This window comes from Pteropus vampyrus, unplaced genomic scaffold, assembly GCF_000151845.1.
Source record: "Pteropus vampyrus isolate Shadow unplaced genomic scaffold, Pvam_2.0 Scaffold348, whole genome shotgun sequence".
Lineage (NCBI taxonomy): Eukaryota > Metazoa > Chordata > Mammalia > Chiroptera > Pteropodidae > Pteropus > Pteropus vampyrus.
This window is the reverse complement of record NW_011889129.1, coordinates 2,190,524-2,216,064: the sequence shown is the minus strand read 5'-3', so window position 1 is coordinate 2,216,064 and position 25,541 is coordinate 2,190,524. Positions and strand designations below refer to the sequence as shown.

At 33.8% G+C, this 25,541-nt stretch overlaps 1 protein-coding gene across 9 annotated transcripts in view; it reads right to left on the bottom strand.

Moving 5' to 3' along the window:
• The window catches only part of BTRC (beta-transducin repeat containing E3 ubiquitin protein ligase), a 148,837-nt gene that overhangs the window by 34,788 nt on the left and 88,508 nt on the right, over window positions 1-25,541 (bottom strand). For all 9 annotated transcript variants that reach the window (XM_011378874.2, XM_023522513.1, XM_023522514.1 and 6 more), the window contains one exon: window positions 20,146-20,235. In XM_011378874.2, coding sequence (XP_011377176.1) covers window positions 20,146-20,235 — 90 coding nt within the window. The remainder of the gene's footprint in view (window positions 1-20,145; window positions 20,236-25,541) is intronic.

The window sequence follows — 25,541 nt, the reverse complement described above, 5'->3', positions numbered from 1 at the left end:
GGTCCTCTCTCACACAATAAACAATAAACATCAAGAGGGAGAAGAGATGAAAAACTATTTTCCTAAACCACTACTTAATGTTTCAGGCAGAGTAATAAAGTTTAATTGTCTGGAATCTGGTTGCTCTTTCTGTAAACTTCTTCAGATAGAGGCTGTTCATCTGCATGTTAAATAATGTTAATATTACCAAAATAAAATTTCTGTGATGGAGAAAGTTTTAATTGTCTTCTCCCCGACTTCCCCCTTAGATTCTCTCTTTTAACATCAGAAGGTTAAGTTCTACCATAAATAACAGGGAATGATGGAAGCATTGGTTGCCAGAGGAAAACACAAGAGACACATTTAAAACACAATTATAAAACACATGGGAAAAAACAGAGTCAGTTTTAAATAAAGAGGAAAAACTAACTGCCTCCTCTTTGTGCTCTAATCCTTACATTTTTGTGTCCAATAAAATGGTCTCAATGACTTGGTAAAACTTGCTCCTGAGGAAAGCTTTTGAGAAGCTACAGCTAAAACCTGGATTAGGAAAATACAAGGTTTTTGGTGGGGATAGGATCTCAAGAAGCCAACTCAGCTTTCTAGAAGAAATTCAACTCTTTCCAAACGCTCGTTAATGCATGTTAAATGCAGCAAGAAATAATCCTATGAGGCAGCAGCACAGGCCTCACATAGCTGCAGTGAATGAAGTAAATGACTTGTAACTTCTGAAGTCCTGGTTATCTGCAGGTAAAACTTTAATAACCCTTGGAGCATCAAGGGACTAAAGACATTTCTCTCTGGAATAGCTGGGTAATTGTTTTCTTAATTTATCCAGGAAAAAGCTTAGTTTGGATGTGGTATCTGTTTTGTTTCGTTTTGTTTTTTTTTAGCAGAGGTGATCAAAATAACTTGCTCAGATTCACATAAGTTAATCGAGTTCAGACTAAATTTTAAAATGCAGTTATTATATAAAGTGTATACTTTTTTCTAAAATGAAATTCTGGACCTTCTTTTAAAGGAAAATGAAGCTCCAAGTTAATGACTAAGACTAAATGTAGAAGACCAGGACTGCTTTGCATAGATAGGTAAATATATTTTCTATAGCCAAAAGCAGTTTACATGAGCACCAAGACCATAAGCCACACTGCAGCCAGTTCAAATGTCCTTGAAGGAGTTTATGTTTATATAATAGAATATCATAAAAAATAACACTGTAATTTAGACTCATTCGATCCCAAGTCTACCATTTATTTGATAGGTAATCTTGGCTAAGTTATTTAACCTCTCTGTGCCTCAATTTCCTCATGTGTAAAATGGTGATTCTTATAGTACTTACCTGGAAGAGTTAATGTTGTGATAAAAATAAGATAATACATGTAAAGGCATTTAGAAGAGTATCTGGTGCACAGTAAGGGCATTTGCTGTCATGCTTTTAACTAGAAAGAACTATAATGTACACAGTTCTGATTATAATTAGCTTAATACTTTATTAAATACAATCTTCTTTGCTTTTACAATAATTTTATGTCCAGAAAACTTTACTTTTAAACCAGTGTTTAAACTGTGAAGAACAGAGATTATGACATAAGCCCTTTATATTTATGTAATAGCATCTCAAAATATTTGGCAAAATGAATTTTTAATCCTAACTAATGTAAGGTGTGGATATCGCTTTTTGGGAGTGCAGTGGTAAACTACCTTGTGGTGTAAACATAATTTGAGTACTCTTTTCTCACCAATAAGGATGATACTTTCACCATATTGATGCTTTGTCCATAAATACTTTAACTTGGCAAGCTTTAATCCATTGTTTTTTTTAAGATTAGTTTCAACATTTTTATGTAGTAATAAAAATGTAAAATATTACTATGCAAAATTTAATAATCAAAGTAAAACTGAACTTCCAAAAGGAAGGCTAACTGACATTTAACAATTCGAGAAGACAAAAAAAGAGCAAAAGGAAGACCTCGAAATATGTTCTACAATATGAAATAAAAAACAACTGAACATTGTTTTTTTTTTTTTTCAATCTTTCAGAGCAATTGCCAAAACATATTCCTATAAAACTCAAATTTAGTGAGGGAAGAACAGTAAGGAAATTATTAGAATGGTAACAAGCCTCTCAATGAGTTACTCTGATTTTAGAAAATCCACTTTACTGGTTTCTACCATAGAGCTAACATCCTGTAGGGTACAGAGTATATTTTGCTTCCTGTAGGGTACAAAGTACAGACTCTGTAGTTTGTTTTAATAATCAACAAAGATAGAGCTAGGGCAGAAACCAGACTAAAATTCTAGCTGTCATCAGCACCCACCCTCCTTTCTCTCAAAAACTGGCAGAAAAACCATTAACTTGTGATTTTGTTTGAAGATTATTTACATTTCCCTCACATGGGCACTGTTTTTATGGGGTTCCATGGGCCAGAGACTGCAGATTTTTGGTGTTTCTGAGGAAGGACTGAATCTTGAGGGTTGCAAGAAATTTTCTTTTTCAGAATGGGACCAACTCGCGACAGGGATTTTGTGTGTGTATTTATTGGGAGTGAAGGTGGGATAAGAAAGTGAAAATCAGGCAGTCACTTCCATAATGTTTATGCACTTGATTTAGAAATAGGAATTGTATTCTTTCTTTGCAGAACGTGGCTTTTCTTAAAGCATGAAATGGTTTCTATAAAGACATTTCTTGGTTTACTATCCAATCTTTTAATTTCATCTGGGTGTGGCTTAAGCTCACAGGAAGCACTATAAATATGAAACTCAGGGGCAGCAACTTTTTTCCATGAAATTTTTCTATGTGTTGAATGTTCTGAAGTTACTCTATTTCTATTTTCTGTTTAAGGAATATGTACTGAAATTTGATGCTTTGGAAACAAATAATTATAAAAGTTTTCTTATAGTCGACACACACATAAACAGCCCCATAGCAAAAGTGAGGTAGCATGATGGCCCAATCCTATCACTAATTAGCTATGTGATCTTGGACAGTTCTCTACTACCATGGGATCTCATCTTTATAATATTTGGTGGAAACGATAATCTGAAGCTCAGTCTGGTTTTCATATTTTGAGTCTATGATTCAGTTCTGTGGTGAATTAAAATAGATCTGAGCAAATAAATTTAAAAATAGAGATTCATTCTTCATAGTTTCTTAATAAAAAATATGTTACAGTTTAAGTATATATCTCAAATAAAAAGAGAAATTTTTTTTTATTTTTCATAATATTATTTGGATAAGTAATAAATTCCAAAATTCCAAGAATAAGTCAAGCTTTTCTGCAACAACTGAATTTTAATGCCAAGAAATGCTATCATTCTGACAGGTACACAGATAACATTATTATTCTGACTTTTCTACATGCTAAAATATTCATAATTAAGATGTAAAAACTTTATAATTGTTAACCTTCCTTAGGGCTGACACTAGGATGTGAAGACCTAATAATGTCTTCTTGAAGTTTTCTGTGTTTCAATTTGCTTCATTTTTTTCATATTAACTCTTACTTCTCCATCCATCTCTCTTCATAGCTGCCAGTATTTAAGGAAAGGTTTTCTAGAAAACTGTCAATAAATCATTGTTTATTAAAAATCCCTTTACTTCACACAGAGGCAAAGAATTATATCCATTTAATACACCAACCCATCTTATCTAGGCCCAAATCAAAGTAGTAGGGCTACATGTAGAGTCTACATATAGATATGAAAAACCAACTGGAATCCTCTTAATGCTTTATCAGGGTTATAGTGGTCATGATCAGATAGCTGCTATTCTCTGCCAGTTTAATTTTCAGCATTATAGCCCATAGTTTGTTATATCTTAGAGACCCTTTTCTTTGAGATTCCAAAGGCCAACAAGAGTCTTCAAGGTCTAGGTGGCATATTAGGTACTGTAATAGATAAATGAATACGGGAAAGAACTGGGGGCTCAATTTCCATTTGAAAAATTGTTTCACTGAAAGTTACAAACAGAATTTGTGGTACCATCTTCCATGGTGATAGTATTTTTCTGATAGTGAGCAATCTGATAAGCCTATCTTATATGTAAGTGAAGTAGGAAGAATGGGCTAATATCAGAATGGACATAGACTAGTAAGAAAGTAGCAGTTACAATGTGGGGTGAGGTTGGGAAGAAGACAGAATCAAGACATTCTGGAAAACATTCTTAGGGATAACAGCAAGGAGGCTGGGCATTACTTATGGAATAAATAAAATAAATTATTATTTTAAAGGTAGTACACTACATAGCGTAAGACAAACCTAGGTTCAAGCACTGTGTCTTCAATGTACAAACTATGTAGGTTTGAGTAAGCTAGTTACCCTCTATAAAACTCACATTTTTTCACCTGTAAAGGGGAATAATACTACCTATTTCCCAGGGTTGTTAAAAGAAATAACAAATTATGTATAAAATGCTAAGCACGGAGTCTGGCATTTAAATGCTCAATAAAGGAAGCTGTTATTGTTTGCTAGTACATAGAAATCATCTCAGTTATTCAGGTCGTATCAAGACCTGCCCATCAAACTTTGAAACTAAAGTTTTAACTGAAACTCCATAGCAAATTCCCCAGGAGGGGGAATTAGTAATTGTAATATTTTAAAATATGCTAATTTGTCTGGCCACCATTAGCTGATGTGATTGGGGACAGAATTGTGAAGAAAGAAGATTTTACATGTGATTAGATTGTAAGAGCAGCCCAGTAAAGCCAAGCTTAGAGGAAACTATAATTTAGGAATTTTTGTGTATACTGAGTTATTTCATTTAAACAAATATATTGAGGACTTTCTGTGTACAAGTGCTATACTAGGTGATGCAAAGGTCACACAAATAGTAAATATTGACAAGTTGTTTCTAAAATTTATATGGAAATGTAAATGGCCAAGAATAACCAAGGTAATATTAAAGAATAACAAAAAAACTGGAGGGTTTACTATCAGAGGTCAAGCTCTGACAAAAACCTATACACATATGGTCAAGTTATTTATGACAAAGGATGTAACAACGTGGGAAATACATATTTTAATAAATGGTGCTGGGTCAATTGAATATCACATTAAAAAAAGAAAACTCACCTCTACCTAACACATATGCACAAATCAAATGGGTTGTAGATTTAAATGTGAAAGATAAAAATAATAAAAATTTTAGAAGAAAACATAAGAAAATATCTTCATGACATGTGAGGCACAGATTTCTTAAGTAGAATGTCAAAACACCAACTATACAAGTCAAATATTGATAAACTGGAATATATTAAAATTATGAACCTCTGTTCATCAATAGACGTCATTTTAAAAGTACAAAGGCAAGTCACGGAGTAGGACAAAATTTCTGCAACACACATATCAAAGGACTTGTACCCAGAATTTATACAAAACTACAAATCATTAAGAAAAATAAATAAAACCCAGTGGAAAAATGAGCAAAAGACTTGAACAGGCACTTTACAACTAAATGGCCAATCAACATATAAAAAATGCTCAATTTTAATTGTTAAGGGAAACTGAAACCAAAAACAAGTGACAACAATGTGAAAAAAAACCCACAATGTGATACTGCTGCTACACACCACCAGAACGCTATAATGAAAAAGCCAGACAAGTGTTGGTTACTGAGGACAAGGAACAATGGAATGAATGCTCATTCACTGCTGGTGAGAGTGTAAACTGGTACCACCAGTTTGGAAATTCCAATTCCCCTCCTAGTTATATACTCAATAGAATACATATATTAATTGTATAGATTCACCAAAAGATATATACACTTTTTTTTGCAGTTAACAAAAATCTGAAAGCAACCCAAATATTCATCTACAGTAAAATGAATAAATTTGGTATAAATGAGAATAAAGAAACCACAACTATATAAAACAATATAACTCTCAAAAACATGCTGAGTGAAATAAGTCAAATAATAAAGAATGCATACTGTATGATTCCACTTATATGAGGTTCAAAAATAGACAAAACTAATATATGATGTTAGAAGTAAGGATAATGGTTACCACACTTGGCAGGGGAGTGACAAAGAGGGCAGGAGTAGGTTTCTGGTAATGTTCCTTTTCATTCTTTCTCCTTTTTAAAAAAAACTTGGTGGTGGTTATACAGGTGTGTCTACTTTGTAAATTCACTGAGTCAGATTGAAGGTCTCCTGAATACTGTATTAGGAGGAGATGATTATATTCATAGAGAGAGAAGGGTGAATAAAGTCCTCTGTTTACAGACAGAGTCTTAACCCTTATTTTCCGATATAAAAGAAACAGGAAGTTCTAATAAAAAAGATTTAAATTTTTGCCATGGTACAGCCTTAGCCTGTATCTTCACTTGCGAACCTGTGGCCACATACAAACAATTGCTCCCACATGCCACTACTCTGAACAAGGTTAGAGCTCCCTCTAGCACTTTTAACTAAGGAAACACCACAGGCTCTTACAGAGCTGACACAGTTTGGTGCTGCCCACGGTTAAGTGCAATATGGTGATTTTTATTTTTAATTTGCTTTAATTGTTCCTATGATATGAATAATTAATAGACTGCCTATGCCAGTTTTGTAAAGTTCACAATACAGAAAGCCAGGAGAGAAATATCTACTTAGAAAGGGGGCTTACAAATGGTTATAACTGTTATAATATTAGAGAATTTGGAATATTTATTCACGATTTGTAGCAACATTATGTCCAAACAAAGAAACATGCTACCAAGCACTTCCTACTAAAAAATTCTTCTGGACTTCACCTATTTTTCTCTTCAAGGCTGCATAACCATTGTACCTATAGTACTTTATAAGAGCAAAGTAGGTCAGTGTTAGGAGAACCTTGCACTTTGGTGGAGATGAGAAAGATTTGGCTGTAAACACTTAACCCAGTTCCATCCATTCCAAAACAAGTATTTATTAGCATTAAATAACCCCCTGGACAATAGAGACCTATTCAAATTGAAGCCTGTATTCTTTTCCCATGTTTGTAAACTCCCTTCTCCACTGAAGCCTTAACCATTGGAAATGATATCAATACTTCCACTTGGCAATGTCTATTTCATGTTTGGATATTGCCAGAAAGTATAATTTACATATGACATTATAATCCTATACACTCGAGGCAGAATTTGAGCAGGCTCTAAAAGTTCAATGATTATAATACAAACATCTGGGAATGCAGCCAGAAATAAAAGGGGCTTCATTTTTCATTGTTGGATTTTAAATCTTCCCCACCCTGAAAGAAACTGCTTTTCGACACTCTTGTTAAAATTAACACAAATATAAAACCGACTATAATTAATAAGTTTATTGAATCAAGAGAGACTGAGAGAATGAAAAAGAAGAGACTGTAAAGAGCCACTTTAAAAGTAAATTCATTTTAGTGAAGAATACTGTTATTCATTATTCCGCATTCTAAAACTAAGAATTTTTTTGAGTTATAACATGAAATAAACATTTCCTATCAACTTTTGTTTTTTAGCATATGGATTGCTCAAAAAATGTGTTCATAATGAAAGGAAACTTTAGCAGTTTCCAAGGGAAATTTTTCCATTGCTTTCTTTTAACATTCTAAGTGGAGATTAATACAAGTCAGTACAACTTCCTCTCTCATGCTCTGGCTACACACAAGCACTCCTTGGCCAAAGATAGTAGTAACGCCACAAATATCAGTCCTGGATCTTTCCTGCACATACCACAAAGACATTACGCCAAGTCACCACTTAGTTTGGTTTTGCATCATGTCTGCTGGTCACATTAACATGGCCACATTCATTCCAAGGGCAGTTCAAACTAGGAATAAAATATTGTCTGAAAACAGTTATTCATTAATCTACTGAGAGCCTCAATCATGAGTTGTGTTCTTCCTAAGACAGGATTCACTACTGCTTCTCTTTCAATTCACCTAGTAGCTTCTGGGAACCGTATATCATGAACTAGAACAAGAATGACAGATCTAAATTAACACGACAGAAAAGCTATTGGATGCTGCCTCATGGTTTCTCCACTTCACTCTCTTTTGTGGCATCCAAAGGCTTCAGAACCCTGGCATTAATTAAGCAACAATTTTATTATACACAATCAAAGCCTAAAAAGAATAGCCTAACAGACAGCAAGAGGAGATTACAAGGTTCGATTAACAGTTTTACTTTTTTGTGATTGCTAATTGAGGTGTTTTTAAATTTTATCATCTCATATGGAATGCTGAGAAGGAAAATACTGTAAGTGCAAAAGAAGAACACAAACCTAAAATATCTTACTGTATCATCATTTTACATAACAATTTGCATATTTCTATGTTTTCCAAATTTCGGCTACTTGTCAATAAATTGTTAACATTTAATAGGCACCATAGAGAACCTTTTAGATAATCTGCCCCATTTGCTGCATCTACCCTAATTCTATGTACTAAAATTTATAACACACAGTGGTTGAAAGCATAGGCCCCGAGGTCAGAAAGTCTGGGTTCAAATTCCAGTTTTGCAACATGCTGGGCAAGTTGCTTGACCTCTCTTGAGTTTTAGTTTATTTTTATGTAAAATGGGGCTGTATGATTAATGAAATTGTTGTAAGGATTTAAATGAGAGTGTATATAAAACCCTTGGCCCAGTGGCTGACACACTGTAAATATTCAATAAATAATAATGCAAAAAGGCTGTTAAATTTGGTGGCACAAGCTCTGGATTTTAATACTTTAAAACATATATTTCGTAGTTTTTTTGTTTATAAGTCAATCAGACTCGACATATAATTTGAAGACTGATCTTTCGCAAGTTAAAATTAGCCCTATTCAAACTCTACAATGAAAGCAATTTACTTTTGCATTAAATTTGCCTTTTATAAGTAACTTTTATCACACATTTTCAATGGAGGGGAAGCAGGGAGTAAATAATAGCCTAAATCTCAAAAGTTTGAAGTTTCAAAAAGCACTAAATAATAGTATTAATTGACAATCAATGGCAACCTAAACATCTGACTAAAAAAAAAAAGTTACATAAAGCTCTCACTTGAAACTTACCCTTATTGTATGATCTCATGTTATAATGTTGAGACAGTGGCTCCTATAGTGTCCCAGGCTACATGTATTTAAATTTACAGTACTCAGTACCCAAACTTTTGAAAAGCATCTCATATCCACAAAACTGTATCACTGCAAATGGAATCTACTGTAATCTGAATACATGTGGTATCTATACCTACTCCTTATCATTCATAACAAAATATAAAAAATAGCTGTATTTCTTGGACTTGAGTAAGGGGGAAATGAAATAACAGAGAAAAATATAAAGAAAACTCCTTCAACCTATAAGTTTTAAAGTCTAAAATGACACTATATTAATCCTACAAAAAATTATGTATGTGTATATACACATAGCAAGATTCAAGGAAACTGATTTTTATAAAAAGTCCTTTAATTAAACTGTCAGGTTTCTAAGTACTCCAACTATGAGAATAAGAGAAAATACACAAACTAAAAATGAACCTCATGCATAGATGTAAATAAAGCCACTCTTTAGGTTGCCCATTAATCCACAAGTGGCATATTCATCTTATTTACAGTATTATACCCCCTGCCATGATATTCCATTACAGAGTCACGCTACACACTCCATAGTTAACACTGTAGGCACCATCTCTTTTTAAACTTGGTTTTCTCTCTATATTTCCCTTTTGGCTTGCGCTCCCAGGTTTAAAAAACAAAAACAAAAACAAAAACTACTTTATAATTAAATGTCTAATGCTATTAGATATTTTAAGAAAAAGTAGATAAAGAAGTGATGTCTGAGGCATAAAACAATTAAGTTTATGTTTATTCTTCTAGAAATATTTCAACATTCCTGTATGTCACGGTCTTAGTGCTCCATGTGAGCCAGTGCTTCTTACATATTTTATAAGTCTGAGCAAGAAATTTATGTTAACTGTAACTATCAAAAACTCGTATTCTTTCCATTAGAGAATATCTAGGGAGATTTTTATATATACATACACACACAAAATAATATTCTTGTTTCTGTTTTCATTTGCTTTTGATGAATGTATTTCTTCTTAATCACTCACTCTTGTCCCAAGTCTCCTTTCTCTGTCTAAAACAGATAAGGGATTTCAAGGTCTAACCATTAACTCTGTGATACCCTCATCATGTCTTCACAATCACCAAACTCTCTAGAAGCATGCATACAAACATAAAAATATTTACTGAAGTATAATCAGAGCCTGGGCTTTGAAGCCTTAAGGGACATTTTTTTTTAATTGATAAAATTAATTATCATTCTTAACCAGGAAAAATTAATTTTTGGTATAAAAAGACTGCTAATATATGCTTATACTGTAAATCCTGACACAGACAATAGAATAAAATCTATACTCCAAAACAACTTCTAAAACAATTACTAAGGTATGAACCACCACCTTGAACCAGCTGTACTGGACTCATATTGTTCCCTTCTTTTTATATGTAGAACAATGGTACATGGAGCCATGAGGCCATCTTAGATCCTCTAAGGACCTATATGTTTAGATGTTAGGTGATTATTACTGAATAAGCATTTAAAGTTACATAGTAGAATTATGGACTAGGTAACTCAAAATAGATAAAGTTTTTTGAATATAGTACTTGGCTCAGTTCAGTAAGAACAAGATATTTTATAAGCAGTAGAGAGGGGTGGGGGAAGAGGGAGATAAAGAAATAACATTTACTAGATGTCAAAAGTGCTACAGAAATCAAATGGAGAAAAGCTATAGGTGCTTTTTAGTGTGAGATCAAATATAATAGTAGGAAAGATACACAGGGCCTCCGAATACTGATTGAAAGACAGTGGGGTGCAGTAAAGCAAGAACTCTAAAGTCAGATAGATTTGAGTTCAAAATTTGACTTTACAAATTAGAGATGTGAAAACTTGGGAAAAGGTTTAACTTCTCTAAGCTTCACGTTCCTTACCTGCAAAGTAGGGGTAAAATCATCTATCTAATCAGGTTCAAATAAGGATCAAAATATAGAACACAGCACTATAGTGCCTAAACACAGGGGCTTAATAAATATTAACATATTCTCTCTAATCCTCAAACTTTGAGTAGTACAAAACTGGAAAAAAAAAAAAAGATAAAGATCTTCCACCTGGAAGATACACAAAAAGGAATATGACATTTTTCAATTCCTTACACAGGAATATATCCCCAAACAAAAAGGAATATGACATTTTTCAATTCCTTACACAGGAACATATCCCCAAACTATGGGGGTGGATTGGGAATTTGGAAAGGATTACAATAGCCTCAGGGAGTCAACTGGTTCCAAACATAAGAACTTTAAATAAGGGTGTATTGCGTTAGCTCCAAGGACGAGACTAATGAAAATTTCTCTAAAGTGAACCCTATAGATGAGGTTTGGGATTAGCAGAATTTAAGGTGACTTGGTTACTCTAGCTCTGTTAGGAAATTAAAAAAAGAATTTCTTGGTCATTCAGTTAAACATTTCTGTAATTACTAGTATAAAAAAAAAGACGCTCTCAAAAAAAGGATGTCTATTTTAACACAGATAAGAAGCAAATCTTACTGGAAAAGAACTTTTTAACAGCAAGAACAAATATTGGCAAGGTCACTAAATCAAATGGAATTCCAGAATCATAAGAAAAAGAGAAAAATACAATTTTATTTTTGTAGAAACTTGGTAGAATGCTAATTTAAATTCATAGCTCATTTGCCTTATAAGCTGAAGTCATGACACAAGAATAAAATTTTACACGTATGGATCCTGAGCTCATGGGTACTGAAAGGTTCAAAAGGAGAGCTCGGGTTTCACAAGCTTTGTAACTGATCTATTTATACCATATAACTAAGAACATATTTATTCATGGAGAGCTTCTGAGCCTAAGCTTTTGAAATTGTCAAACTAGGAGAGAGAAGAATGAAAAGTCACAAAAATCCATAAAAGCTGTAAGGATAAAAATCTCTCTTCCAGATTAAGGAATGCAGCGAAGTATAATGCAAAATTCTAACAAGTGTCCTTTAAAATAGTAATATACACAGTACCACCATTCTCTTAAAGAATGTAGGGGGGTAAGTCCTAGAGACTATTTAGTATGAAATCATTGACTCTAAAATACTGATACATATAAGGCTAAATGAATGTTTTCAGGAAAATCTTACTATCAGTGGAAAAAACCCCAAAATTAATCTAAAGAGTTTGGAAGGAAGCAAAGTAGGGGGTTTGATATTAGAGGGGAAGCGTCTTTGTCTTTTAAGTTCTGCATAATATCAGGAACTTATTTTGTAAATACAGTATCTTAGGGCTGCAAGGCTAGAATCACCATTAGTTACACATATTACAAAAAGGTCCTATTAACTATGATGAGAAAAGATCGCCTTACACCTAACTTGAATATTTTGTATTATACTTCAGGCTCTTTCCTGCTAATTCTGTACTTAGGTAGGTACCTGATAACTGATTTTTCTATATATTAATACTTAAAATAAATGCCCGAGTCAATTAACTGTTAATATCAAGAAAACTATTTATTTTACACATCTTTGAAAGATATCTGGATTCACATTTTCATAGCCTACATTAAATTACTTACTTTTACAGTAAGCCACTAAACTTAAGGTATAAAGACTAAAATACTGTAAATCCTGATGGCCTTTTATACTTTCTCAAAGTTACAGCCTGCTAAAGAAGGCCTGGAAAACAGGCACTAATTTGCTAGAGAAAATTTGGCTTGTTAATGCCTTCCATAGCCTTATACCACATTTTCCAATATTACAGGGATGATCAATGAGGTCACAATTTAGTATAACTGAACTTTCAGTGGATGAAACAAGCCTTTAGTTGCAGTTACAGCATAGATTCCCCCCTCTTCCTCCTATGAACACCGTTCATTGATAATCACTTCTCAATTATATAAATTGAAATAACACAGCTCTTAACACTGAGAAGTCAATGGCATAGGGGGAAAAAACTCCCAGCAAATTTCCTAATAAACAGAATTAGGAAAGAAACACAATTTAAATATACCATAGCTTACTTCCTGGATTTTGCTGTTTTAAACAAGTCACACTGACAGAAGTACTCCAAACCAGAAAACTCTCATGCTCACAACTAAATTGGAGGGGTGGGATGGGGGGAAGTTGACAAAGAAGACTTTTTAAAATTTAATTTCTCTGGCTACCTGATTTTAAAAAATCCAAAAGTTAAAACTCAGACTGCAATGCCAAAGAAAGTGTGCTGGTAATTAACACATCAACCATATTTGTGTCATTATTTTAGAAAGGAGGCAGTATTTCTTACAGTCTAAACCAGCTCTTGAGTGGAAACACAATGCCTGAATACTGCAAGAAAAATGTGATATTAAAACCCACAATATTTTTTTCTTTTCCTTTTTAGGAGTTGTGCCTGGCATTGTGCAGCCATGGTGCGCTGCCTTCATCACTCCCTCTGTTTCCAGCCTTGCTAATTAAAAGGTTGATCACAGAGCAGTGCTCTTCTCATTAATTTCAGTGTTCCGATTGGACAGGATCCCTGCTTACCCCACCTGATCTTTTCACACTGTTGAAGTTAATGTGACAGGAGCCCGAAGATAGATTACCTGCTGCCATATTGCCCATCGCCTCCAATCAGGAGCTATCTGTGTAAACTGATTGTTCTAATTTGCTCTCATTATTTTTACAATATCAGGAGAAAATAACGCACACAGCTCACTGTCAAAGCCATGAAAATCAGCCATTAGTTAAACCCAGACACTGAGTGGCTTTATTAGAGGTACTGCAGTTTATTGATGTAGCTCCACTCAAACAAGGCAGCATTTGCTTCAGTAGAAGGAAATGTTTACACTGAAAGTAAATATTTATTGTAATGATACTCACAACAATATGATATTTTGAAGAATCCTATTCTTTCAGAAGCTTGGTTTGGACATAAATTAACAATAATGAAGAGTTGGGTTGACATAAGAATGTAGAGAACATTTAATGCATACTCAGTAGCATGAAAATGTTTATTAACTCAAATCTATGAGTACTCTTCACCTCCTTTACCTCGTATAAACAAGAAATTCTATTCTGTCAGTACAAATGCTAATCAATCAATAAATAATGGAGGTTCTATTTTCTCCATACAACATCAAATATTTTTCTAAAACAAAAATTTTATGACAGGAATCAAAATTATTTCTGTAATAGTCATATAGGTATAGTTTTAAATAAGAAAAACTCCATTTTTGTACAACGTAAAGATTCAACAAGAAAGATTACTAGTTCTAGTATCATAGATATTCACAGTATATTTCAGAATTGGAAAATGAGCAGTATAGTAAAGTCAGCTAAACAAACAACAAGCTGGGTTTTAAAACCTTTCAGTAAGAGATGGTTTCTTAAACAGAAGGCAGAACTCTGCAGAAAGGTTTGATACTCAATGAGATATCTTTAAAAGATGTATCCTGGGCACAAAGAAATATATTTTCCTGTTACAAAGAAAATGCTAGAAGAAAATAGATCAAACTTTGTATTTCTAGGCTTGCCTGACTATAAACATTTTGTACAAATGTTAGCTAAATGCTGCCTGAACAGCATTGGCGGGGGGTGGGGGCTGGAAAAGGAGGGTATAAATAATAGAAACCTATGTCTTTTAAATAAAGGAATTTAATCCACACACTCTTCCTCCTTCTCCCCCCTTTAGTATTAGAAGGAAACATGGCTTCCTCCTGTTTTCTTTCTATACTAACATTTCTAGGTAATGTGAAGGCAAGAGTATGCCCTTCTTGCCGCTCCCCTTTTAATGGCCACTTTTCTTTTTCTAAGAAACGTGTGCCATGCTTTTCTCCTTAAAATTCCTGCACTAAAAGACTGCACCATACTGCACTCCGCAAAACGTGCTGATGGCGCCAATTACAAGCCCCCAGCCGAATGCTCCAGCCCCCACCATTCGGGCAGATTTATGCGGACTCTTGCCGACGTTATTACAAGTCAGAGTTTATTGGGAAATTGTTACATTATGCGGAGTGTCTAACAAATTGCTTATGCTGCTATAATTGGATTACAACAGCCGCTTGCTCCCACCGGTAAGATTAGGCAAGTAGGACTCCTGCCGATCTCTGAGCGTTAGCAGTAATTTTATTTGCCTTGCCTCTCTCTTTCCTAACAACATGCCTCTCTCCCTGCCAGCTGTCTGCTGAAAAGGCACAGGCTTGTTCCTTGGCCCTAACAATGCAATTACAGCCCCGCAGATCGCACTGTTTGTGCATTAAGTACAGAGCCAAAACGAGGCGAATTGATCGTTTGACTTTTGGAGAAGCCATGTGATCTCTTGGTGCGGGTGATCTGACATGCATCAGCAGGCAATACTGCAGTCAGTTCTTGATGAAGAAGTTCCTTCCTTCACCCCTCTCTTCCTCAACCTTTCTTTTTTCAGTGAGGAAGATCCTGACTGGGCTCATCTCATGCTAATCTAGATCAATCCACAAAGACAAACTCAATCTTATTAGCTTCCTGGCTAGAGAGAAATGCGAATAGGTTTTAGCATCTTGAAGTGTCTCAGTCAGATATATCAGTGGTTCCCAACAGTTGAACTGCTGCTGCTATCTTAAAAAAAAAAAAAAAAAAAAAGGTTCATAAAGAGTTCATAGAGGAGAAAACAAGTTTACAAAAACACTAGGGTTGTAGTTCAAAAGAACTATAGAAAGTTTTGGGTTTTGGCAAATAAAATTGCCTTGGAAAGCTTTTGTTATAAACTCTGTGTATATTCAAGGGGCCATAAGGAAATCAGCACTGAAAACCGTGTCTTGCCTTTCTCCACAGATCTGCTTTGCCAGAAGATGCGGGCGGCCAACGTGAAGAATCAATGCAGCTGACTTCAGGCTTAAAAAGAGCCAGTCTGATCCTCACTCAGGGCGAAGTTTTAAATATGTTTTGTTGACAGCTTTCAGTTTCTTGTTTCTTTCTCTTGTATGTTTAACAATGAGTGCAAGGTAGCAAGGAGACTGTGCAAGCTGTTACTCTGACTCTCAGGCATAATTCATGAAGATTCTCACTAGGGTCTGGGCTTTTTTTTTTTTTTAAATTAACTTTCTTGAAATGGTTGAAAATGACTTCAAATTTTATCAATTTTAATATAGACCAGGACTCCTGTTTACACTTTCCCCTCCAATGGCATATGCTACTTTTAGAGTTCCTAAAGCTGATTACACAACAAATGTGCAGTCAATCTGCTGATCCATTTTGGTGCACTATGTCTAAATATCATGCACATCTAGAAGGTTATGTATTCTTATATCCTTAATCTGACAAACACACAAACTCTCTTCTATAACAACGGTCCTTGATTCTATTATTACTTCAAAGTGAACTTGGAGAAGTCACTCTACTAGTATTTCTCACAACCTCGCTGTAACCTTAACACTCATTAAATTCATATGAACATTTGAAGATTAAAGAAAAACATATTACTTCTGAACTTTATTACTGCCTTAGTGATAAGTTTAATGTGTAACACATTACACTCCAGAGTTTTTCCAACCACATCAGCCTCAGTTACATGGTTAAATCTAAATATATTCTTCACAAAGCTAATATTTAGACCCAATAGAGGAGCCTGTGCAAAGAACGTACCATCTGATATGCTACTTGTGGAACAGTGTATTAAAGAAGCCTGTTAACATGTAGTTTAAAACTCAAAAGAAACTCTGAACAGCTGAAATGCCTTATAAATAGCGCAGACCCAGAGGAAGTGCAAACGTCTGCATTGTGAATTGTAGATCTTAATTACCGACAATGGCTGGTACAGCAAGTAGAAAGGAAAAAAAGTGAAACAGTTGCACTGTTCATGGTTGGCAATAATTCTTCAGGAAAATATTTACTATCAATCAGTTATGAGAAAAGGGACTCTGTGCTCGTAAAACAGCACGTTGCTTCTCATACCAAGACCATTTTGCTTCAGCATAATCTGAATTTAAACAGCTTGTTTCCTGCGGATATAATTTTGGAAATAAATAAAACAAGTCTTCTATCAAAATCTGGAGTGAGTGGAAAGGAACATCACATTTTTCTGTCTCAGTCAGTTGCAAACAGATTATTAGTCTCAAGTAAAAAACAGTAACAAACAACAGCAACTACAATATAGAACATCTACAAAGGACTACTGAAGGGGTTTATTTTCAAAACATAGAGGCAGAACTTCTTTCTACTTGAGCAGAAATTGAGGTAGATGTGTTCAAACAACTCGACTTTCTCTGTCTCTCTCTGTCTCTTCCTCTGCCAGGGTGTGTATGTTTGTGTGTAAGGATAAAGGTAAATTAGGGAAAAGCCTGAAACCAAAAATTTCAGGAATATTTAAATAAAGTCAGTTAAAAGATAACAAAGGATTAATGCTCTTCATTTTTCCAGTTAGTTTTCTTTACCAATTAAAACACATCATGAAGGCTGACAATTAGGTGCAATGTAATTATTGATTTTAAAGACTAAGTTGGCAGTCAATAACAATTGTCCATTTAAAGCTACAATAAATACAAAGCTCATCATGTCCCAAACACAAATTTCATGAACTACGGAGCTATAATTAGTAAGAAGAAAGGCGTTGCAAGAAAATGAAAGACATTTTAGTGCCTCCAAATATTACTTGGATTAAGTTATACTGGTAAAATGACCTCTCCTCCATTTTTATTTCTAAATATTTTCTCTTAGGCCGCATTCTTCAAGTTAGAGATTGAGGTTATTATTTACCTAGGGTGCCTGGTAGTATGTTTTACAACTTTGTTTTCTTGTATTCCTTTTCACAGACCTATTGTAAAACATTTACTGTAAGGTATCTCTGGCAATGAAGAGTCACATACAGTGTACCATACAGGAAACCGAATGTAACGACATTGCTGTTTTTAAGGGAATAACTCATATTAATGTCTTCTCTAAAACGCATATAAACAGTATTCAATAATAAGGTTTTACACTTTAATTACTATCTCCATCCAAACCAAAGTCACTCTTATCAGAATTAACTGCTTTGAACTAGAGACAAAAATGGTTGATATCAATGTATTACAGCTGCTCTCACATGGAGATGATTGGACATTCAAGGCCACTTTGGAGAAAATCTTAATCAACAGACATTTGTACCAAGTTAAAACTCACTGCAGCCATATCAAGTGCAGCAGATAAAATTCTTCAGTTAAAGGCTAAAGGTGAAGGATAGGAAATACGGACAAGCTTTCAGACCTACAAAAATGATAGGAAATCACTACTTTTCAAGGTCAAGCAATACATGAGGCCAACAGAAACAGCACAGAATCATGAGATACATATAACATATGTAAATAAAAAAGGGAAAACTCTTTCCCTATTCCTATGGTATTGGTACCTCACTGGAGGCTGTTGCAAAAAAATATTTTTCAGCTACATGTTTTTATTTGCCATTGCTCAACTGCTTATTTGGCTTAACTCTGAAGTAATGAACCAGAAGACAGGATGTGGGCCAATAAAAGAAACCAGAAAGTTAGGTGGGTTCTAATAGAAAATCATTATTAAATTAGGGTATTTAAGGAGACAGTGAAAGGATATAGGTGTCAGAATAATGTTAAAATAAGCAAGAATGGGATGAGAGGGTCACCATCTGGGAGCAAAGGAACCAGACTGATGAGCAGCAATGAGCAAACTTATTTCCTCACCCAAGAGCATAGAAGAAATTATGCTATTATGCCAGAAGCCAGAAGATTTCTAATACTTCACCACTGAAGTAGAGGTTGGGAGAGGAAAAAAACACATCATACAGACCCACACTAACATAACTATGTAGCTTAGAGATTCTGGCTTACAAAGTATGGAGAAAACAAAAGGAACAGATGCTCACTTGGCCAGCTCTCAATGAAACTCATTAAAATTGTCACCCTGTCCTTGGATCGGTGCTCATGTTAAAATTTTACCTTGTTTAGCCAGAAGTCACCCACTTGTGATGAAGCTGAGCACAGTGTGGCCAAAAAGGCGACAAATTATTTTTAAAGGCCCAAATAAAGTCCCCCATGTCAATGTACAAATGCTTGATATAAAATAGGGTCAATCGGCACTTGCTAGTTGTAACTAAATGACTGAAAAAAATATATGTAATTTATAATATTCATATTTTTCAACAAATTATTGACATTCTAATCTAAGAAACAATTAAATGATCAACTCTATCTTTTTAACTGTATTTTTAAATAAATTCTAACATATATAGATCATTTCAATGATTATATTTTCTATGATATATTTTCAATTGATAAAGTAGATATAGAGAACATTGCATGCTTTAAGAAACAAAATAAAAAATAAGAAATATTGCTGTCCTTTGATTTTTATAGCAAAGAATAGAGACTACATAATACCAGGCCTACTTCTAATAATAACAGTAAGTAACTAAGAGCCTGAGTGTATAATATAGTAGATTAAAGTAAAATAGTTAAAGTTGGGAATGTTTTAAAAGTGACATATCCTTGAATGATTATAAAGGCAGTAATTTTGCAGATATACAAAGGAAAAATCTAAAACTAGAGCCTATACTTGAATTTTACTTATTCCTGAAATAATCAAAACGGATGATATATATTTAGGTCAAAGTTCCTGAGTAATTAGAGTACTTAGAAAATCTGACTAACAGTTGATACAATTATTAGATTGTAAGGTTTCTGATACATAAGATTATTTTTGTATCTAGGCTATAGATAGGGTACACATTTACACATGAGAAAGAGGTAGTTAATTTAAATATATTGTCCACTCATATCAAGATCACTGAAAGGAATATTTCTATCATTAGCCCCTCAATAAATAATAATAGTGATATAATAACTGTATTTTCTATAATATATTTCACATTCCTTGCAATGGTATACTCTATACTTAATTACATTTAAAAGCTATGAACAAACTTAAAAAAATATTGTATATTTTCTTAAATATTACTTATTTGTGATAATCCATAATTAGTGTCAAGCAACAAATGTGATTTAAACTAAAGTGTGACCAGAATACATAATCAAAAAATTCTGCTGCAACTGAAGAGATGGAGACTCCAAATTGAAATCTAATTTGGATAAAATGATGTGTGCTGTATTTTTTAAATATGAAATCCTGTAATAGTCTTTAACAGCAATATTGAGTAAAGATGTCTATGGATAAGGTAGTGTTATGATGTTGTATAACATATATTGATGAATAAGTAAGTATATATTACTTACTTTGGCCACACAATTTTCAGTCTTCATAGCAGTGCTTGCTAGACATACTGTTTCTTGGTTTAAGCAGAGTCTGGCACAGCTGTTGTAAGTCTGTAAAGAAAATTTTTTGGATACAGGTTTAAATACTGAAACACTATCAAATAGGTTTTCAAATTCTGCCCTATTTCTCAAAATCAATACACAAATAGATCCTATGTGTAAATTCCAGATTTATGGGAGCTGAAGGACAAGGTAGACAGGGGAAAGCAAAGAAAGTGAGAGCCCACAAAGCTACTAATGTTCCCATGAACAAGTATATAAGCAGCAGTGGTTCACTGTACATATGGAAGGTATGGGTATTACTTATTAAAAAATGGGCAAAGTACTTGAATAGACATTCCTCCCAAGAAGATATACAAATGGCCAACAAGCACATGAAAAGATGGTCAACATCACTAATCATTAGGGCAACGCAAATCAAAACTGCAATAAGATACCACTTGATATCCATGAGGATGATTACTAGCACATCACCACCAACAACAAAAACAAAACAGAAAACAAGTGTTGGGAAGGATGTGGAGAAATCAGAACCCTGTGCACTGTTAGTGGAAATGTAAAATGGTATAGATGCTGTGTAAAACAGTATGGTGGTGGTTCCTTAAAAAATTAAAAACCATTACTATATGATCTAATAACTGCACTTCTGGGTATATACCTCAAATAATTGAAAACAAAGTCTTTAAGATATATTTGTACACTGTGTTCATAGCAGCATTATCCACAACAGCTAAAATGTAGAAGCAATCCAAGTGTCCATTGATGGATGAAGGGATAAGCAAAATTAGGTATATACATACAATGGAATAGTATTTGCCCTTAAAAAGGAAGGAGATTCTGACACATACTACAAAATAGGTAAACCTTAAGGACGTTATACTAAGTAAAATAAGCCAGTCACAAAAAATACTGTATGATTTCACTTAAATGAGATATTTAGAGTAGTCAAAATCACAGAGACAGGAATAGAATGGCGGCTGCCAGGGACTAGGAAAAAGGAGGGAGTGCAAAGTTATTGTTTAACAGGTATAGAATTTCAGATTTACAAGATGAAAAGAGTTATGGGAATGGATGGTAATGATAGTTACACAACAATGTGACTGTATTTAATACCACTGAACTGTACACTAAAAGCTTACTAAGATGGAAAATGTTATATATTTACCACAATTTAAAAAAAACACTGGTTATATTTTATGGTAAGCAAACATTATTAATAACGGGCAACATGTTAATAAAACTGTTTCCTTTTAGTCTTAAGTTTTTACTGATGGTACAAATCATGGTTCTCAAACTTTAGTTATGTGTCAGAATGAACTGGAGAGCTTGTTAAAACACAGATTGGTAGGCCCCATCCACAGAGCTTCTGAGAATTTGCTTTTTTAATAAGTCCTCAGTTAATGTTGATAGTCTAAGAACACTTTTTGAGAAGTACTGGTATAAATATGTGTGTCGAAATGAAAGAGAATAATCTGAAGACACAGGTGATTTCATAAAACAATAGAAAAGAATCCATTTTTAAAAACTCTAGATTTACAGAACAGTTGCAAAAATTGGTATCAGTTCCTGTATACCTTTCTCCCAGCTTCCCCTTATGTGAATGTCTTACATAACTACAGAACATTTATCAAAACTAAGGGAAAAATGTGGTACAATATAAAGTAAAGAACTTGAGTTTCACCACTTTTCTCACTAACGTCCTTTTTTCTTTCAGGATTTAATCCAAGAACCCACATTGCATTCTGTTGTCATATCTTCTTGGTCCTTCTAATCTGTTAAAATTCCTCAGTTTTTTCTTATCTTTCATGACTGATACTTCTGAAGAGTACTGATTGACTAATTTACAGAATGTCCCTGAATCTGAGGCTGTCTCATGTTTTCTCATGATCAGAATGAGGTTATACATTATTAGGAAGGATACCACAGAGGTGATGTGCCCTTCTCAATGCATCAAGTCAGGAGGTATGCTGATGAATATTTCTGGTGACGTTAACCTTAATCACTTGCCTAAAGCCATGTCTGCCAAGATTCTTAACTGTAAGCTTAGTATTTTTTTCCTTTAGGAATAACTAAATATTGGAGAAAATACTTTGAGACTATGCAAATATTCTGTTTCTGCTTCAACTCTGCCTGTTAATTTTAGCATCCGTTGCTAGATCTTGCCTATGACAATTTTTACTGTAGTATTCTAGTAATAATTTTAAAAGTTATTCTTTTTCTTATATATTTATTAACTTGAATTTTTCTGTAAGGAAAAATTATTTCTCCTCCCATTTATTTATTCATTTAGTTTTATCAGTAACAGATGCAAAGATATTTTAAATAATTCATTTTGCTCGATTATCATTCTTTAGAAGTAGACAAAATGAAATTTAAGAAAACGAAAAAAATTTATAAAATTGGTTTTCCATTCAAACAAGTTAAACTTTTAAAATATATCCACTTAACTGTTTTATTCTTACATCATTTAGGTTGAAATGTTTTCAAAACATATTTTAAAAGAATAAATTAGATTATTTGACATTAGCATATAGGGACTATTGGTACATTTATATACTGGGCTTCTTTTGCAATTACTAATACCACAAACATTTACTATTCATGTACAGACAACATAATCTTTTAAATGAAACTTACTTCATAAACATACATTTATGAAGTAATTGGTATACAATGTATAAAATAAAACTTTAAGCCAAAGAGTTCTGGTTCCAATAATGGCAGAGACATTTGTATTGGATTAACCCTCTTGAGATAACAATTACAAACCATAGAAAAAGTCTTTTAAAATAACTACTTAAAGGCAAGAGACTGACCTAAAATAGGCAGAAACTAGGGGGAAGAGTAGACTGACCTTGACAGAGGACAACCACTCTGGCTGAGATCCATATTTATGCACTTTTTTCCCTAAGGGTACACTTTTGTACAGGGTGACTAAAATTCAATTAGAAAGCCACAGTCTATTGGCTCGAGATGTCATAGGATGGAGTTCAGGGCTGCCATAGTGGCTGGAAATTGAAAAGAGAAATCATAGAAAATAGAAAGAGCCATGGAAAAGGGAAGAAGTATCAAAACATGCATATAAATTCCCCTCAAATCCATGGCTAACCCCTAAACTATATACATAAATGGGGGACTCCAAGAATTTTAATGGAAAGTAATAGCTTCATGACAGAAAGATCTGAGCACAGATTCTAGCTGCTGCCTATAAGGGGAGACAGAGTTTAGAATTTGATTCATACTAAGTGTGAGGGGCTTAATAAGCTAAAAACCTAGAAAGACCCTACATTGAGACTAAAGAATAAGTCTTAGATCTAAGAGATCTGCTTTAGGACTAAGGACAAAATCAGAACACACCACCCATTATAATGAAGGCAAATCCAGACTCTACGAAGTCACAATTATCAGCCAGAAACAGGAGATTAAAAAAAAAATCCACAGTCTCTGATAGGTATCATTTACAATGTCCACTATATAATAAAAAACTTCTAGACATGAGAAGCAGCAAATAAATAAGACTCATAGTCAAGAGAAAAAGAAACAAATGGAAAATGACCCTGAGTCTACAGCCATGCGACTATGAACGTGCTCAACCTTGTCTGATCTCAGAAGCTAAGCAGGGTCAGGCCTGGTTAGTACTTGGATGGGAGACCACCTAGGAATACTGGTGCTGTAGGCATTAAAAAAGAAAAATGACCCTGAAATAATCTAGTTGTAGGAAATCAGCAGAAAAAGGCTCTTCAGAAGCTATAATAAATATGTTCAACAACTTAAATGGAAAATATGGTCACAATCGAAATTCTGAGATGGAAAAATTTCACTAAAAAAAATGAAAACCTAAAATGAACCAAAAAGAAATTCTAGAATTGAAAAGTACATGATCTGAATTAAAAATTGAAATTATTTAAACTGAAGAACAGAGAGAGAAAAAGAAAAAGCAATAAACAGAATCTCAGTTACCTGTGGGACATTTTTTAGTTATCTAACACGTGTTTACTTGGACACCCAGAAGAAAGGCAAGAATGGAGCACAAAAAACAGTTATAAAAATAGTGACCAAATATTTCTATAATTGGTGAAAACCACTGTCTTGCTGATCTTAGGTCCAACAGAGTCAAAATTGCTGAAAACCACAAAGACAAAACCTTGAAAACAGTCAAAGAAAAAAAGGGATGCTATATACATGAGAACAACAAGTGACAGACTTTTCACCATAATAAACAAGGAAAGCTTGTGTTGAAAGGAAAAAATGTGAAACCAGGTTTCCTACTGGTAGAAAAGAGAATTCCAAATATGAAAAGGGAGAAATCTAGAACAAACTCTACAGTACTAGATTGGAATTGGAGAGATTAATGGGAAGTCATGGTTTTCAAAAAATATAAATATAAATGTAAAATAAAAGTTAATGTTTAAATCTTGGCTCCTAAATGCCATTCTGCACTAAAAGGAACCATAGCTTCCTGGAGAAATGACTGATTCCAGGATTAGACAGGGGAAATACAAGGTGAACCTGGAAATACTCAAGGAATGATAGAGATATGTCAGAGAGGTACAGATGTCAGCCTAAAGGGGCTCTCAGCACAATATGGAATAATCTGAGTATTAAAATAAAAGATATTAACAGAACACATAATGTTACACATTTCTTGAAAGACACAAATTATCTAAACTGACAAAATAAGAAAGAGAAAATCTGAATAGCTCTATATATATTAAAGACATTGAAATTGTTATGAAAAATCATTCCACATAAATTAAAATTTTTTTTAATCTCACAAAAAAACAAAAACTTCTGGCCCAGATGGTTTCACTGGAGAATTCTATTAAATTAAAAGGAAGAAATGACACCAGGATCGTGCCCAAACACTTTTGGAAATGGAGGAGAAAATTTCCCAACTCATTCTGAGATCAGCATAACCCTGACACTAAAACCTGACAAGACTTCAGAAAAAAAATTACAGACCAATATCCCTTTTGAACATAAAGATTCTTATAAAGTCAGCTGATGTAATTCGCCATACTAACAGAATAAAAGAGGGGAAAAGCATTTGACAAAATTAAACACCCATTCATAATAAAAACCCACATGAAAGTAAGAATAAAAGGGAACTCAATCCCATTAAAGAAATTTTAAAAAATTTCAACTAACATCACTCTTAATGATGTAAAAGTTACTACTGTCTCTTTAAGACTAGGAACAAGGGCAAAGATGTCCTCTTACCACATCTATTCAACATTATAAAAGAGGCCATAGCCATTCAAATAAAGCAAGAAAAAGAAACAAAAGGCAAATAAGTTGGAAAAGAAGAAATTGTCTTTATTCACAAATGACAGGAAACAAGGTCAACAGTCAAAAAT